This window comes from Dipteris shenzhenensis, chromosome 26 (genome assembly GCF_047967505.1).
Source record: "Dipteris shenzhenensis isolate YYH24624 ecotype China chromosome 26, Dip_SZ_1.0, whole genome shotgun sequence".
In the NCBI taxonomy this organism is placed as follows: Eukaryota; Viridiplantae; Streptophyta; class Polypodiopsida; order Gleicheniales; family Dipteridaceae; genus Dipteris; species Dipteris shenzhenensis.
In genome coordinates, this window is record NC_141621.1 from 50,639,262 (window position 1) to 50,657,967 (window position 18,706).

Sequence of the window (18,706 nt, forward strand, 5' to 3'; positions counted from 1 at the left end):
TTTGATCTTTGTCAATATTTCACTATATGTGTCCTCCTCTTTGTACCAATCTTCTGGGAGCCCCCCTATTCTAATCTTCAGTGCATTATCACTTTTAGCTTCGTGTTCTTTGATCTCTACTTGAATATCATACTTACTGGTACGGATGGGAGATATATATATATATATATATATATAGAGAGAGAGAGAGAGAGAGAGAGAGAGAGAGAGAGAGAGAGAGAGACTTTATTAAAGGTTTTGAAAGACCGAAGGGTCTATGAGATTGAAAAAACCAGATACGATGAGCGAATGGGTGGAGCCACTAAGTAGGCATCCGTGCCCAAGACAAATACAAATACTAAATATTTGAACCCATGGGAAGAAAGATGGATGTGCAATGTGGTATCACTGTGGGTCCTCTGTATGCTGTTTGGGGAACCTAATACTTAGACACCGTGAGAGGATACTTCGAGCATGGAGACATGAGCAGTCTTCTTCCTCGGCTGATCACTCTCAGAGCTCTATCACGGAGTTCTTTCAGCTAGATCACATGGACCCCCACGAGACGAGGCCTCGACATGACTGTGACTCGGAGCCTGTGACCCGATAGCTCAGACAGAGGGTCGACACACAGATCACACTTGGGGACATCCCCTTCTTCTTAGAGTCGGAGCCAGACCGACGCCAAGAGACGTGCCAGGACGACACCTCTGAGTGGCCGACAACACTCTATTGCTGACTTCATGCCTCCACTACCTCATCCATCCTGATATCTTGCTGCTGCCGATGATGATGATGATATTGATGACGATGTTGAGACTGATATATAGTCGACCATCGACATGACTATGTTGTACTTAAGACTTAGTACTGCTATTCTGCATTTTTGCATTTTGCATTGGTATGGACGCTCGTTTAGTAGCTCCACTACCATAGCTTTTTGTATTAGGATTTTCACAGTCTCATAGACCCATCGGTCTTCCGAATACTTTAATAAACTTTCTTTCTTTCTTTTCTGCAATACTCGTCGAGGTATTCAATTCAGTGTGTTCCGGTGGAGCAAGTTTATGCACAGCCTAAAGACACATGATTGGGATACTGTATGTTGTGTTTTCAGATATCTGTAGGGTACTCAATCTCTCGGTTTGTTCTATGCTAGGGGGGTTTGACTCCGAGTTACATGCTTTCAGTGATTCAGATTGGGCTGGTGATTATGGCACCCGACACTTCAGCAATGGCAATTGTTTGTTCATTGACAGCTCATGCATTTCTTGGTTGAGAGCAAGAACTGATCCATTGTGGGGTTACTTCATAGTACAAGGCAGTCTTCATTACTACAATAGAATGTCTATAGATTAGAGAAGGAGCAAATTTTCACTGTAGTTTGCAGCCATCTACTCCTGTTCTCACTGATAGTCAATGTGCTATTGTAGTGGCACAGAATCCTGTGCTTCATGCCCGCACAAAATACATTGAGATACATTATCAGTATGTCAGAGATTACATGCATGAGAGATCAACTCAATCTACTGTCCTCTGTACGTACTTCTCGCATACATTGAATTTATACCCCTATTAGAGGACCGTGCTGCGCTAGTCACCCGCTCACTACATGAGGCTGCTCTTCACAGCTTCCCCCACACCACCCGCTCCACCCGCCTACCACCACCTGGGACCGTATCCTATAATAGCTGGTACGATGATGAGTGTAAGGCTTTACGCCGTCAGCTCAGATTCAAATCCAAAAACAATCTTTTGAGCGAACCAGAGACGCTATGTGAGTACCGCCGACTGGTACGTAGGAAGAAACTTGACTTTGTGTGTCAGAACGAGGAGGAGCTACTGAATATTTTGTTCAGTAACAACTCTAAGGACTTTTGGCGGAGATTTCTAGAGGGACAGTCCCCCTCACCACTCACTGACACTCAGGTGTGGTTTGATTATGCACGCACACTCTATGATATCCCAAATCAGCCATCCCCTAACCTCTCACACATGCCACGCCCCACATCCTGCACCCTCTTCACTAGGGGGGGGTTAAGGATGCGGTAATGAAACTACATAATGGCCGAGTGAAGGATCACGAGGGACTATGCACTGAGTTCATTGCATATGGGATTAACCTCCTAGCCCCGATCTTAGCAAAGCTATTCAATAAAGCTCTTTGCTTGGGGTTTCCACGCACCTGGACCAATAACACTATCTCACCCATTCACAAGGCAGAGGATCCCATGAGCCCGGAGAACTACATGACCATTATGATTGGACATGTCATGTCCAAGATTTATGCATCAGTACTTGATTCTGAGGTCAGTAGATTTGCGGAGTGTCGAGGACTTAGAGTAGCAGGACAGGCCGGCGGTTTCAGGCGGGATCATGGGACCATGGACCACATTCTTGTGCTCAAATGTATCATCGAGGAGGCAAGGGTATGGAAGCAGAGGGTTTATTGTTGCTTTGTGGATTTCCGCAAGGCATTTGACACAGTTCCGAGAGCTCGCCTTATACGACGCCTACATGATTTGGGTTACGACCAGGAGATCATTTGGGCTGTCCTGGTACTTTATGATCGAGTTTTAGGTAGAGTCTAGACAGGATCTGGATGGACAGATGAGATCATGAGCACTATCGGGGTCAAACAAGAGCATACCCTTTGCTTCAGCCCACTTTTTTTTTTTTGCCGAAAAAACAGTGCTAATTATATTACTTCGAGAACAAGATACAAAAGGTCAGCTTATAGCTGATGGGCTGCGTTCACAAATCGGACACAGCCCTAAAAGGTAGCAGAATAAATCATACTCTCACGGAGGGATAAGACGAGTGTGAATGAACAGCCATCGGGGTGGTGAGTAGTGCCACCGAAGGCCCTGCGGAGTCTGCTCGAAGAAGAGGCCCTGTGTGTCCCAAGCCCGGAGGAAGCGTCTCCGCTTCTCCTGACCGGCCCGGGAGTCTCCCTGAATCTGGTCCCACTGGCCTCTGAGGGTATGAATAATCTCACTCCAAATCTCCGCCATGATCTGGGCAGTCGATAAGGAGGTGCCACCGAGGATCTGCGCGCAGCGCGAGGTCCAGATGTGCCACCCTGTAATGCTGCTAATAATCTCCCAGACTGGCTGCCTCTCCCGAACTCCTGTATCAGCCTCTGCTAGGTGCTGCGGGATACCCTCGAGCGGCCCCCACGTCCCCTGTGTGATAAGGAAAGTGGGGTCCTGCTGGCATGCCTCGAATAAGTGATGAAGACCAGGTGCGGTGCTGCACCAACAGAACGCGCCCCAAGTGATCAATCCTAACTCTGGTGCTGCGCGAGTAAGAATCCCGAAAGTCCACCTCCACACTTCCTGGGCGCGAGTGCAGCTCCACAGGCAGTGTTTTGGTGACTCCTCATCCGCCTGGCAAATCTGGCAGCATCCGTCCTGGCCTATCTGCCGCAACCAGCTCCCCACTGGAAGACCTTTGTGGGCAAGAAGCCACAGGAAGTATGAGATCTTCCGCGGCCGCCAGCTCTCCCACAAGGCCTTCCAGAATGCCTGCAAAAAGAACCTGGAAATACCCTGTGTGTACTAGCTGGGTCGCTGGGTGGGGGGGCGGCTCTGCATCCTCCCAAGAACTCGCCTGCCCAGAGTCGTGCTGTAGGCGAAGAAGGAAGTCGGCCCCTGTCCTGTCACAATCTCTGGCCACCACCACTCTCCTGGGTCCCAATCAAGCTTTGACAAGGCCCGCCCCTCCCAGAGCCAGAGACGCCAAAGCTGCATCTGGTCCTGCTCGATGCTAGGGTCGGTACGCCAGACCTTCCCCAAAAGGCCTACGACCCGAACCCTCTGCCATGGGAGTAGGGGGTCGATGAGCGCATCCTCTCTCCTGAGTCGTCCATCCCCAAAAACCGCGAAGAAGGAGATAGAGGAGTCATCCATACGTCCTGCGATCACCAGTGGGATGCCACGGGGGGTGAACTGTCCCAGCCAGCGGGCGTCACCAGGCATGAGGACCTGAGGCTCAGGTGGAACCAACCAAACAGCTGGGACCGCGCTGTCGATCTCCGTGCGTCTCGCTTGGGCTCCACGTGCACCTCCAGCTGCGTCTGCAAGATCAGCCGTCTCCAGATGTCTGTACGTATCCCTCCAAACTTGAAGGGACCGGGCTGGCCCCCTCATCCAGCCATCCCACCTGATATGTGATCTCTCCCCCAACTGAAGGCCCTCGGCATCTCTGAACTGACCGTTCCAGATAAGCGGCTGGCGATCGATCTCCTCCTGACAGCCAGGAGGGGACTGAATGAGACTGAGGCGGAGCCGCCTCCAAACCATGAGGAGGCTACGAATGAGTGGGGAACGGGGCTGAGTGAGCGGGGCGGAAGTGAAGATCCATCTGAGGGACGGTAGCCACTCTCCTCCTTGGCGCGAGACACAAGAACCGACTCCCTGCTGAAGTAACATCTTCCACGTCTGCCCCCCCGGGGTCAAACCGCGGATGACAAGCTTGCCTAACAAGGCCTGACTCTGAAGCTCTGGATCGATGACCCCCAGGCCACCCTCAGCCTGCGGAAGAATGACTGTCTGCCAAGCAACCCTGGCTCTGGTATCTCTAAGACCATCCTCCTCGGACCAAAGGAAGTTCCGAACCAGCCTCCTGAGCTGTGCCACGCTGGATCTCGAGAAACACCAGCAGGAAGCCACATACCAAGCCGTGGCTAGGAGGACCTGGTTAACTACCAGGGCACGACCTGCAAGAGAGAGCTTAGCAGTGCTCCAGAAAGCCAGCTTCCGTCGGATGGAGTCTAGCACTGGGAGAAACTGCTGAGCTGGCGTGATGTCTAGGCCAACCTGAAAGCCAAGGTATCTAGCTGTCTGTCCCCGTGGAATCCATCTGAAACCCAGAAATCGCCCCCACTGAGAACACGCCCCAGGGTCTGTGAGAAAACCAACTGATTTGTTCCATTTGATTTTCGCACCAGCGGCCGAGCAGAAGACCTCCAGGGCCATCTGCACCCTCTCTAGCATCCTCTCATCGTCCTGGACATATAGGGCTGTATCATCTGCGTACTCCGAGTCCAAAAGCTCCGTGTCCTCCCGGAGTGGAAGGCGAACACCCCTGATCCCTGTGGACCTCGCCCGAAGGTAGTAAGTCATGGCCTCGACGAAGAAGAGAAACAGGTAAGGAGCAAGGGGGCAGCCCTGACGCACTGATCTCTCCAAGCTAAAGCGCTCACCCATCCTGCCTCCAATGATGACCCTGCTAGACGCTGTCCTGTATAAAGCTGAGATACCTTGAATCCAACCTGCCGGGAAACCTAGCCGCTCCAGAGTCCCCTCCAAAAAGGACCAGTCCACTCGATCGTAGGCCTTCTCGAAGTCGAGAAGTAGAATGGCAAGGTGTGATCCGCTGTGCTGAGCCCACTCCGCCGCCTCTGAAAAGGTGAAGACATTATCCAGGATATTGCGATCCTGGACAAAGCCTGTCTGAGTGTCATGGATGAGGTCTGGGAGTAGAGGCCGAACTCTGGCGCTGATCATCTTGGCGAGGATTTTGTAGGAAGTGGTAAGGAGAGTGATCGGACGCCACTGGTGGATCTCCTGTCTATCTCCTCCCTTCGGGATAAGGCAAATCAGTCCCGAGGAAAGGCTCTCTGGCATCTGACCCCGCTGCTGAAAATCCTCTACAGAGCTGCAAGGAGGGGCTGATGGATCTGGTCCCAGAAGGAGGTGAAGAATGCCCGGGATAGCCCATCCTCACCTGGGCATTTCTGTCCGTCGATGGCCATCAAGGCCTCCAACATCTCATCCATGGTGAACGGTGCCAACAACGTCGCCTGCATGCTAGGCTGGACCAGGGATGGAATGTGCCTCCACACCTCCTCACGGGCACGACGAGTACGAGGGGCAAGTGGCTCCTGCTGGAAGAGGGTCCTGTAGAAGTCAGTGGCCAACCCCAGGACCTCCCCCGAATCCGTAACGATGTGACCATCCGCTGTCCTGAGACTCCGAAGCTGATCACCTGCAGCTCTCTGGCCATGCGTCCTGAAGAACTCCCTGCTCATCCGGTCACCCTTCCGGGCCCAGAAGGAGAGAGAGGCGTGATAGGAAAACTCTGAGCGGCGCTGGAGTGTCTCCTCCAAAAGGGCTCTGGCTCGAAAGGCCTGAATCCGAAGCTCCTCCGAACTCGGGGAAGCCTGCTGGAGTCGCTGAATGGAGGCGAGGTCCCTCCGAAGAGCTCTCTCTCTGCCCCACCAATCCTGTCGAACCTGTAGGGCTGCGAGCTGGCAGATCTGGCTGGACTCCTGCAAAGCCTGCGCCACCGAGCCAACCAGATCCACGCACTCGCCCCAGTCTCTGTCCCAAAGACTGCAAATACTGCTGCGCACGTCCACCCTCGAGAAAATGGAGTCGGGAATCCTGCATGACCGGGGGGGAAGGGCCTGGGCTGCCGAATCTAATGATAGGAGCACAGGCGCATGGTCGGATAGTGTCGTCCCTGGAACTATACCCGCCTGACCGCCTCTGCTGATGGCCCAATCACTGACATAAAATCTATCAAGCCTCTCCAGGAGTCTGCCTCCTTCCCTGCGGAAGCCCCATGAGAAGTCCAGGCTCCCGTGCCAACGCCGGAAGGACGGGTCTCTCCAACTGTCCCTCCCTCCTGTCGCGAAGATGAAAGAGTCCCAAGCTGACTGCTCTGCCTGAGCCATACCTGTAAACTCCGGACCTCTGCCCTGCTGGTCCTCCAAGGTCTCCAGATTGTTGAAGTCACCTCCAACAATCCAGGAATCCATGTCTGGAAGAATCCCTGTAAGTGTCCTCCAGAAGGTGGCTCTGCATCGGAAGTCTGTGGGAGCATAAATGTTGAGGATTCCTATTTTGGATCCCTCCAATTCTAGGCCTACCCAAAGGGCCCGGCCTGGGATCAACGTGCCATGACCGAAAACTCCCTGGGCTAACTGCTCGCACACGGAGGTACAGACACCCCCACTCCTCCCCTGTGCGCCGATCGAGGGCTCCCAATAAGTGTGGGAACATCCAGGGAGAACCTTCCCGCATCGACGGGAATGAGCCGCAGAAAGCTTGTGCTCCTGGAGCAGAAGTACATCCAAACGACCAATCACTGCTGGCTGAAGTTCCTGTCGCAAAATGAGCTTCCTGGGACCACGGGTGCCAGAAGAGTGAAACCCATTCACATTCCAAGATACGAGGTGTAGGCTCATGGAGAGGGATGGGAGGCTGCGAACAACTGTCTGCTCGCGGTCGAAGTCGAGATGAAGAAGCAGACATATCGGAATGGAGGCGCTGCCGCTTATGAGAAGGTTTGGAGGGGGAGACGGGGTCGTCCTGCCCGTTCTTCAACACCTTCAGCAAAGGCGAGAGGCCTTTGGTGCCATGAGCAAATGCTTTCTCGAGCCAGCTCGAGATCTCTGAAGTAGTCACCCCGTAGAAGGCTCGGAGTTTTTGAGGGGACCAAGCTCTGACATCCTGGGGGAGGGGCCATGACAGGGGAGGCCTGAGGATCACAATCAATCGAAAGCGTTTGGCGGCGCAACGCCACCGCAGGCGCACATCGCCCTCGGACCATTGAGTCTCGAGAAGCTGCCCACCAGACGGGCCTATCCAGGAGCAAACCTGGGCGTGTGTCTGCTCTCTGAGAGCCTCCCAAACCGAGTCGTCTGTCCAGGTCTCGGTGCCGTCGCTGAGGAACGTGAAAGCGAAGCTAGGGCCATCCGTAGGGGCCAAGGCGGCAATCTTCCCATCTGCCCCTTTGCGGAGCAGGAAGATACTGATGTCGAGACAAGCCGGGAAGGTCCCAAGGTCGGCCACATCCAAGTAGTCTTAGGGGCCAGATCTGTAAAAGTCTCGAGGAAGCTCTCTCTCCTGAAGCTGAGACCCATCAGAGTCTGCCACTGAGGGGCTAGCGGATAGGGAAGCCTGCTGCAGTGGTGGTGTAGACTCCGGATGTCCTGCCAGCGGAGGGGGAGGGGGGGGGAGGAGGCTGGGGGGTAGGCGACTTAGACTCCACGGAGGCGACTAGCGGAGGAGGTGGAGAAGGAGGAGCGGGGGCTGCCCTCGGCTGGGAAGCCGATGGTGCAGCTAACTCTGTAAGAGGGTCGAGAGAGACGGGGGGGGGGGGGGGGGGGGATGGGGATGCATCTGGAACTGGGGCTGAGAGGGAGGAGGAGGAGACCGAGGAAGAAGAGGCGGGGGCTGAAGCTGCGGGTCGGGAGAAGGGGGGTGAAACTGGGGAAGGGGCTGGGACTGAGTGGAAAGGGGCGGGGGAGCGGGAGAGAGGGGGATCTGAGGCTGTGAAGGGCGGGCTACCGTCAAAGAAGAAGCTCTCCCAGGTCCCTGGGGCGGCTGCGTGTCAGGTCTCTGGGGTGCTGCTGCAGGAAGGGTAACCTCTGCCTCCTTGCCTTTATCCGAAATCTTCTTGTTCTTTCCTCTTTTCCTTCTAACCTCGGTCCAACCGCCCACTAACTCTGGACCGGACTCCGGCTGCCTCGGCTCCTCCTGACGTGGCTGTCCGGGGGGGGCGGGGGCGGAGGGGGCGGGGGCGGGGTGGGTCGAGAAGAGCTGGCGAAACGTGGACAAGCAGTCGCCAAGTGCCCAAAGCCGTGGCACCTCAGGCACTGACCTGGCTGTCCGGTGACTATCATGCTCTGGGTGATGCTGCCGGCATCTGTCACGATCTCGATCACTGCAGGGAGAGTCGCAGGATCTGCCACAGCCACACGGACTCGGGGGCTCCTGCCGTGGTCACCGCGTCGGCGAAAGTGTCGTGCATAACCCAGCCAAAGTGGGAGCCCAAGTCCCTGACAATCGGCCGCAGCTCAGCAGCAAGACCTGGAAAAACTAGCGTCACTGGGTGGCGAGGTATACGGAACCGAACATCAAAATCCGCTGCGCTGAATCCACGGTACCACGGGACTATCATGATAATCTTTCCATCCACCGATGTGGGGGAACCGGCAATCAGGTTGCTCGCAGCTTTCTCATTGGAGAGTTTGAGCCAGAAGATGCCCCTTCCCATAAGGGCCACCTCCTCAATATGGCCATCCTCTAGCATGAGAGTGGACTGGAGCCAGTCCCTGATGGCTGATCTGGAGGGAGAGTGTCCAATGACTCTGCCGTAAACAGAGGTACGGGCAAAGTCATTGGCAACCTCCTGAACACGAGATGATTGTTGCTCTGTCAGGATAACGCGGTAGGCATCTGGAGAGGGAGGGTCCGACTGGGCCTCCGGATCCGGGCAGGGAGCCGCCATACCGCCAAGACTAACTGCAAGCTTCCGATGAGGAAAAGGCTGCCACCCCAAAAAGGGGGGTCGAAGCGGGAGGGTGGAGCCTGGATGTGGAGAGGACGGTTGCGGAGGCGGAAGGTGGAGAGAATGGAGGGCGGAGGACGGAGGGGCGAAGCGGAAGGCCGGGAGGCGGGGGTGACGCGAGGGGGTTGGGGGGGTGGGGACGGAGAGTTGGTGAAGTGAGGAGGCGGCGGGAGCGGGGTGAGGCGGGGCGGGGCGGAAGGGTGGGGGTGGCGGGGTGGAGGAGTGGAGCGGAAGGGCGGGGCGAGGCGAAGTGAGGGGGCGGGGGGGCGGGGTGAAGGGTGCGGGGTGCGGGGAAGACGGGGGGCGGAAGGGCGGGTGGGGCGGGGGGGAGGGGGGGTTGGAGTGGCGAGGGGGCGGAGAGGTGAAGCGGGGGGCGGGATGAGCGGAATGGAGGCGGGGGGGGCGGGTGAAGCGAGGGGGGACGGGAGGGTGAGGCTGAGCGGCGAGAGGGGGGGTGAGGTGAAGCGAGGGGGGGGTTGCGTGAGTCGAGGTGAGGCGGAGGGGGGCGGGGTGGAAGGGAGCGGAGAGGCGAGGGGGCGGCTGAGACGAGGGGGGGGTGAGAGCGGAGGCGAGGGGCGGCGAGGGAGAGGCGCGGTGGAGGGGAGCGGAACGACGAGGTGGAGGGGAGCGGAGAGGCGAGAGGGCGGTGAGGGGGGGTGAGAGCGGAGGCGAGGGGCGCAGCGAGGTGGGCGGCGGGTGAGGGGGCGGGGGGCGAGGGCGGAGGGGCAGGGGGTGGGGGTGGTCGAGCAGGGGGTTAACGATGCCAAACATGCCTATTGGAAGTCCTTGCTTCAGCCCACTGAGGCTTGTATGAGTTCGCTTTTCTGTGCACTTTGTCCCATAGGCCCGCGAGGTCTCTCGTGGACGTTAATATATCTTTCTTTCTCTTAGACTATAGGATACAGAGCCGGACCCAGCTCAGAGACATGTTACATACTTCTATGCCTTCAAGATAGCTCCTGGACACAATGGAGTTGAGGATGAGGAGATTGTCGACATGAGAGCAGCCTGGATCAGCAGTTGGTCACACCAGACTCTTCAGACTACTAGAGCGCACACCATTGAGGTTCGTCCCATCACAACACTACTTGTAGGGGACCGCCAGAGCGAGAGATGAGGGATCACGATCGACGTAGCCCGACGGGTACTGAGATCGAGACGACCGCGGCCACAACCTAGACGCGACACAACCCGACAGTTACAGATACGCGACATCTTCATGGCCCAATGGAGAGACCTGACCTGATTTGATATGGACACTCCTGACTCTTGATTCAGATTCTGATTTTGTCTCTATTCTATTCTATTTAGACACTAGATTAGTACTTGGCAGGGGCTTTAGCTCACCCCTTGCCCCAGCCCAGAGAGGCTTGTATGAGATCGTTTTGGATGTTGTATCACTCTGTCCCATAGACCCGCGAGGTCTTCCGAGGACATTAATCTCTCTCTCTCTCTCTCTCTCTCTCTCTCTCTCTCTCTCTCTCTCTCTCTTTCTCTCTCTGTTATTCTGCATTTTTGCATTTTGCATTGGTATGGATGCTTGTTTAGTAGGATTTTCACAATCTCATAGACCCATCGGTCTTCCAAAGACTTTAATAAACTCTCTCTCTCTCTCTTTCTCTCTCTCTCTCTCTCTCTCTCGCGCGCGCGTGGATGGATCAGGTGATCGAATCCTTTCGCGGAGGAGATCCTACCACGGGATGGGGGCTCTTGTCGGAGGGGAAGTCGCCCATCTTCATCACAGATCCAGTAGTCTTGCATACATATGCATGCTCGCTCTATGATGTCTCGGGTCAGACACCACCGGATATGTCCTCTATGCCCAGACCCAGTACTTGTCACTTGTTTACTACACAGAATGTACAGGCTGCTCTTCTTCGGCTTCATCACTGGAGATCACCGGATCATGAGCGACTACGCACTGAGCACTTTGCACATGGACAGGAGGTCTTGACCCCGATCCTAGCACAACTATTTAACCATGCCGTATGCCATGGCTTCTCGCCTACTTGGAGTACCACCACCATAGTACCGATACACAAGGCAGGTGATTCCATGGACACTGGGAACTACCACACTCTTATAATTGGCCATACTCTGGTTAAGATATATGGGTCGGTACTAGAGAGGGAGATTAGCAATCACATAGAGGGTCACGGGCAGCGGGCTCTTGGACAGGTAGGTCTTCGGAGACAGCATTCCACCCTGGACCACATTTTCACCTTGAGGGCTATCATTATTAAGGAGGTGAAGTCAAGGCATAAGAAAGTTTACACTTGCTTCATAGACTTTCGTAAGGCATTTGATATTGTCCCGTGTTCTCGTCTGTTCAGGAGATTACAGAAGCTACAACTCTCAGAAATCATGATCTAGGGGGTCATGAGTCTATATGAGTCCGTCAGAGGGAGAGTACGTGCCTCAGGAGCTCTATCAGATTGGGTTGAGAGCACTATTGGAGTGAAACAAGGATGCACTCTCTCACCAACTCTCTTTGGGCTTTATATCGATGAGATCACTTCCTTTGTAGACCACCTAGGTGGAGAGGGTTCACTCTTGGGCCCTGGCTGACTTGATGGTGTAGATACTGTTGTATGTAGATGACATAGTCCTCATATCATCCCGAGCAAAGGGATTGCAGAAACATCTAGAGGCTTTGGAGATGTTCTGCAAAGAGAGAGACTTGACAGGGAAAACCAAGGTTATTATCATCAACACCTCCTGAGCAGCCTGTCGCCATAGTTTCACATACTAAGATGAGCCAGTCGAGATAGTGCAGTCTTACACATACATGGGGGTTGTGTTCACTGGACCAGGTTTCACAATGACCTATGCAGATACGGCACGACTCACACGAGGGCGAGGTGCTCTAGCCTGACAAGAGAGGTGATGCGTGTAGGTACACTTCTAGGACCCTCCGATGAAGGGTTGACTTTTTGACATGTTGGTGAGACCGAATGCCATGTATGCAAGGCCTTTTTGGGGGAGTGATATTTCAGCGACTGAGTGGAAGAGATTTGAGAGGCTACAGGTGATTATGGGATCCAGGATGATTCGGAGCTGAGTCCCCCATCAGAGCATGGTAGCGTCATCAGACTTCAATACCTTGAGGATAGGAGAGTCTCACATGCATTGAGGATCGCCATCGGTCAGTTGTTTGCGAGTCTCGTCACATCAGCTGCGGATTGAGGCAGAAGAGCTGCAGGCATACCCTGAGAGTAGAGGATCTGCAGACTATGCTGGATGGAGGAGATTGAGACAGAGGAGCACTTTCTATGTGTCTGCCCAATCTACTATGAAATCCGAGGGCGATATCACTGCCTCTTTTAGGAGGGGCATTGCTTTGGTCCACTTACGCGGCTGATCCATTTTCCTGATTAGGTTTGTGTTGGGCTCTATCTGATTGAGATGCGACGATAGAGGGATATATTGATGCGACAGATCCAAGAGCAGCAGGGATTGATGCCACAAGCCACCGAGATTGACAGAGCACAGACACTTGTTAACAGATTTCTGTGCATCTGAGTCAGCTGACGGTGAGGCTGAGAGAGAGAGAGAGAGAGAGAGAGAGGATTTGATATGATTGTATCAAAGTCTGGTTAAGACCCTTTGGGATATTTGGGACTGCTGACCACTATTAACTAATAGTGGTCTTTTACATCCAGTGAAATGTATCTTTACAGAGCTTGCTATGTTGTGAATACTTGCTTAGCTAACTTCTGCGCTTGTCCGAGGACTTTGCTGTGGTGTTCCAAGACTTCCTTTAGGTAGCTCCCCGACTTTTTGGCTGGTTGTTCAAACAAGATGTCAGGTTGTCCCTGCTGTCACTATATTTTTCTCTGATGTGTGCATAGGCTTGACATTTTAGGAGCACGTGCTGCTCATTTTCTACCTCCCCTGTAGTGAGGTAGATTTTGCAGATTCTTGCATCTCTTGGGATCCTGGTTATGCCCACTTGCACCTCTCCACCTCTAGATCATGTGAGCTGGTTCTTATTTTACAGTTTAAATGCCTTTTGAACAGTCATATATCCTCCCCGAGGTATTTTTTCATTCACATCTCTCCATTGGATTAATTTCCTGTTTGTAGAATTGCTCGTTCCTCCTTAGTAGAGTTGCATCGAACTTGCAAAACTCATTCTTTCCTTTTTCCATGGATTGGGTTTTTCTAGGATCGCTTGATGTCATAAAGTTGTTATTGGAGAAAGGAGTTGAGGTCAATGTCCCGAGCGCTGCTGGACCTCCATTAATATGGGCTGCAGGACACAATCAGCTTGATGCAGTAAAGCTATTGCTTGACTATGGTGCAAATGTGAGTATTCAAACCACCATTATTTCAATGTTCTACTTTATGTTGAAAATTTAGGTGGGTCAAGAACGGAAGAAGGAGAGAGAGAGAGACAGAGAGCCACACAAGTTTTGGTGGGTGCAGAACCACCCTAATCTTCTTTTTCATTCATTTATATATGTGTTTGAGTATTGTACATAACCAGGGTAAAGGCACAGTGACCTTTAACCCCCACAGATTTCCCCCTCTAAGTATCCCTCATCTCAAAATTACATCTTCAATCTACTTTAGTGCATGCCCAAAAACTTTGATGAAGGTGTATTTTGCATATTAAAGAACAAGTAGAATGTATCAATTGCACCTCAATAAATTCCAAAGTAATCATTATAAAAAAAAAGGAAGAATCCCTCAAAACTACCACCGATGGCATGGAGCATGAGAAAAAAGTGTACACAATGCCATACTTTTGCAATATATATTAATGCTCAAAACACAAACTAGACAAGATTGCTGTAGTTTAATATTTCCTCATTGTTATAGGGTTCCTTGTGAAAACCCTACAAGACATCTCATGCCTACAGGGGTGTAAGTTAGATTATATGAGGAAATGTAGTTGTAGTTTATCTCGTTGAACACATTTTTTTGGTTTTCCACTATCAAATACACCATTCTATCATATGTCAATTGCATGAGACAAGTTTTACCATGGATCATGAATTATATTGCAACAGATGCCATTCAAGTCATGATTGAGAATCCTAGCAAATATGCCAAATCTTTGGTCTCCAGCAGCAGTGTGGCTCTAGAAGTCATCTTTGGAAGTCAAGTCCAATCGATGCGCGGTGTGTTCATGTGAGAATCCTGACAAATCTGGACAAATGGGGTGGTGTCGCACCATTCCCACTGCTCCCTTGGTCGGCAGATTGTGGGAGTAGTGGGCTAATCATAATGCCTAGCTTTGCAGGTTGGACTACCAACTTTCAAGTTGCCACAGATGCAAGCTCACAGCTGCTCCCTTCTGCAGCTGCACCCAGGGTTGCCCTGTTGTTGCAGCTTTTGGTCCCCACCATGGATCTACTGTAACAGCTCAAGCCATAACTGTGATATAGGATCCATTGCCACAGCTCCAGTCTTATCTGTTTTCATTCCATAGCTCAAGCTGTCCAACTGCCATTGCTACAGCTCCATGCCACAACTGCAGCCATGCATTTGATCTTCATTGGGGCTCCATCAGAAGAGTAAACAATTGCCAATTCTGGTCAATATACCTGTATTTGGTGCTTCCTTTATGTCCGATATGTCATGACTACAACAATTAAAACTTGTTGTTGCAGCTTTTGGTCCCCACTATGGATCTACTGTAACAGCTCAAAACTGTGACATAGGATCCATTGCCACAGCTCCAGTCTTATCTGTTTTCATTCCATAGCTCAAGCTGTCCAACTGCCATTGCTCCAGCTCCATGCCACAACGGCAGCCATGCATTTGATCTTCATTGGGGCTCCATCGGAGGAGTAAACAATTGCCAATTCTGGTCAATATACCTGTATTTGGTGCTTCCTTTATATCCGATATGTCATGATTACAACAATTAAAACTTGTGCTACTAGTTCTTGCATGATGGTTGGGTCTATCAGTAAGCAGACAATCCAGGAACAACCTCTATTGCTAGCAAAATCCAGCTGTCTCCATGTCCTTGAGTGGTGTGTCCTTTAATATCACTACACAAAATCGAAGCTGTCTCTATGTCCTTTAATTTCAGAAAAGTGATACGAGAGACCATTGAGCTGACAGATACAGTGAGAAATGGAGAACATAAAGCTGTGGTTTCATGTATTTGAAGAACGAAATGGCATTGCTCCTTTGATAGACCTATGAGAATTGATTTTTTCTTGGGTCCAATCATTGTTGTTTTGAATATCTGAATTTACATAGCTGCATATTGGGGAAAGAACCAACTCTCATGCATCCATTTCAATGCCTAGCGGTACTAGAGCAAATCAATGATACTTGAAGGCCCACGGGCCTCCAAATAAAGGGTCATGGTCTACTAACTCAACTAACTTTCCCAAGAAAATGTGGTATGAAGTTGCAGCTTACAGCTTAGCATGGTATCATTGTCTTTGAACAACCTCATGTCATAGAAGTATCAATATACAATTAAAGTCGTCTTGTTTTGAGGAACTTTTTTCTATATCCAAATTAACTTCCTTGTTGCTTTCCAGCCCAATGCAGCAACGGATGATGATGTCACTCCAGTATTGACTGCTGCTGCTGCTGGGTCGTGTGACATAGTGAATTCTCTCTTGGAGGTAATGTACAATACATCGAAGCTTTGGAAAAGTTGAATAGAGGGCCTGTAGGACCGAGGCAAAGGACAAGCCTTGTGATTTCCTTGTCTATCTTTGTTATCATCTACTAGTGGTTGTTGACTCTTTTTCTTGCTTTTTTCTGGAGAAGAACCTTTCAAAAAACATCTACAGTATGTGCATATTGATTGGTGATAGTTATTATAAACGAGTCATAATAGATAATATACTTAGAAGTTGGTGAAGGTCATTGAAAAGTCTTTTCGGACTGTGATTCCGAGATGCATTCACTACAAAGGCTTGTTTGTATTAGCCAAGTAATAAGAAAAGTTAATGCAGGTGCATCATGTCTCGTCCTACAAAGAACGTAGATATATAGTAATACTTCTCTTAATTGGTGCAATGGTACAAGTACTGGTACTCGTCTCTTTGAGAAGAAATGAAGGTGCATGTCATAACAAGAAGATACGGTGTAAAAAGTGTCCAGAAGAACAACGGATGTGTAGACCCGAACTGAAGCACTTGAAAGGGCCTGCCAAAAAGTGTGAAGGCTACTGTTGGAACTATGCAGAAAGTTGTCCTAAAATTTCCATGTAAGGAGACGTTTGTAATTGTGGAAAATGAAGCCTGGAGCTGACTTCGAGGAACTGGAAAAAGCTAGGACATTTTTTCAAGTGTGCTCTGCTAGAAACTGACACACACATTGGGAGATGCTAGGGATAAATTAGATTGACATCAGCACACCTGTAAAAACTGAAGCGAAGGCTGATAGACATCTGGAAGTGTGGAGATGGGCTATGTAGCCTGATAGTTGTTGCAATAAACAGCAAACCCATTCGAGTGGCTTATGGGGCTTAAAAGCTGCAGGGGACGTCACTCATAGATAGGGTGCATGGATAGGTGGATATCTAAACTCATGACCATGGCTGAACGAAGAGGCAACACGACCAACACGGTGAAGTGAGTTCACATTGTAGAGCAGCCTGGGAGGTGTTGGAGTGGTGCGCATCTAAGTTCCATGAACCAGGGGGAATAACTAAAGTGCAGCATGGAAACAAGAGTCCAAAGAGTACAGGGATGCCGGGATCTTATAGGTCTGCTTTGGCCAGGAGGATGATTGTTCTCACAGGATTGAGGGGTTTGTCCTTTCCTTTCTGAGACCATCACGGGCATGATGTGGCATTTCCAGCCAGTTCTGGTTCTTATCAGGATTTTCATTCGCTCAGACTTTTTGAATGGTATATATATTACCCCATAGGATTTTCATGCTCTGCATGTGCCATGATGTATCTATGCCTGAGTTTCTTCTCTTGGCTGTTTCTGTCATACCTAATAGAAGTCTATTTCAAGAAAAAAAACAAAAAACAACAGTCCAAAGAGTGGTTTATGATCAATGGATTGGGTAACTGGTTGATCACAGGAGTGCAATTGAACTAAGTTTCAGGAACTTATTTTTTGCATTTGAGTTACGATGATATGATATAGCAGGGGGTTGTGTAAAGTAGTAAGGAAATGGATGGACGCTCTCCAGGTTGCACTGGAGTTGATGGAATACTATATGCTGGCTGATGGGGCATAGGTATGACAGTAGAGAGATGGAAAGATTCATGATGAAATGAGTGCGGCTGAACCAAGCTTAGGAACCTCTCTAGTCTCTACCCAAGTTGATGAAGGGTGTGGGCTGAATGAGCGGGAACGTGAAGCAGTAGCCATATGGTTTGGGAAGTCAATGAACACTCATCATATTGTGAATTCGGCGCCTAAAGGAACATTATAGTACATAGTCTCCAATAAGTGTCAATGCTAATCTTCATTTGGGTATATGTTATCACTACATGCATTGGCTCCTTAATAGTATGGTTGGTATTTGGAGTTCATTTATGAGGGTATCAATGTAGCGCAATGTCATACACTTCTCAGCGTCATTACATAAAGGCCATGTTGACCTACCTTTGAAGCAATGTTGTAAATTATTAAAGGCTTTGTTTGGAGCGGTGAGTTAAAAAGCCAATGGACTCAAAAGCTTTTGTTGAGTATATCAAATTTGCGTTTTGCAACAATCTTTTTTAGATTAAAGATCTTTGTTGGGAGATGCAAGTAGAAAATTTGATGGTCTAGTCAAAGCCTTTTTTGAGTATTTCAAGAAGAACAGAAAAGGCCAGCTCAATTTGGGAAAGTAACTCTGTGTTTTCCTTGAAGGAACTCATAACTTGTGTTCAAACAGACAATAGAAGTGGCAATAATGAAGCAAGTACACTATTTGCTCAAAATATTGGTTTATCATAATGTACACATCATAGGCTCGGTTTTTTTTCTTCGATTTGGAATGAGACGCTCTTGAGTGACATTAATGTGAGGCTCTTAATGATATGTAGGTTATTCAATTGAAAATGAAATTTCTTTGCTGATTGGGAAGCAAAGCGATTTGAGTGAGTCTTTTTTTCCGAACGAAGCGAGGCCTTTACCTCTAGAGGTCTTCGTAACTTGCTTAAATGATCGAAGGCCATGTTACTTTAATCTACAGTGGTTCTTCAAATAATTTTACCTAGGAGTGGATTGGTTTGCAACTTCTTGAGACCATTTGAAATTTGATCACCTAGTGAACCATTTGAAGTCTGGTACATTGTTACCCCATGGACCACATCAGGTCTGGTACTTTGGTCACTCCGTAGACCACAAAAAGTTTGGCCACCCCATGGACCACAAGAAGTCTCGTATTTTGGTTACCCCGTGGACTGCCAAACATACGGTACTTTGGTCCAAATCATGGATCTTGGTCACCCCATGGATCACCCCATGGACTGTGTGAAGGCCATACTTTTGTCACTTAC

The 18,706-nt window shown here is 50.4% G+C and overlaps 1 protein-coding gene across 2 annotated transcripts in view; it reads left to right on the forward strand.

Moving 5' to 3' along the window:
• Positions 1-18,706, forward strand: part of TPR10 (ankyrin repeat family protein) — a 141,917-nt gene that overhangs the window by 41,873 nt on the left and 81,338 nt on the right. For both annotated transcript variants that reach the window (XM_087397305.1, XM_087397306.1), the window contains exons 5-6: positions 13,451-13,590; positions 15,792-15,878. In XM_087397305.1, the coding sequence (XP_087253431.1) occupies positions 13,451-13,590; positions 15,792-15,878 (227 nt within the window). The remainder of the gene's footprint in view (positions 1-13,450; positions 13,591-15,791; positions 15,879-18,706) is intronic.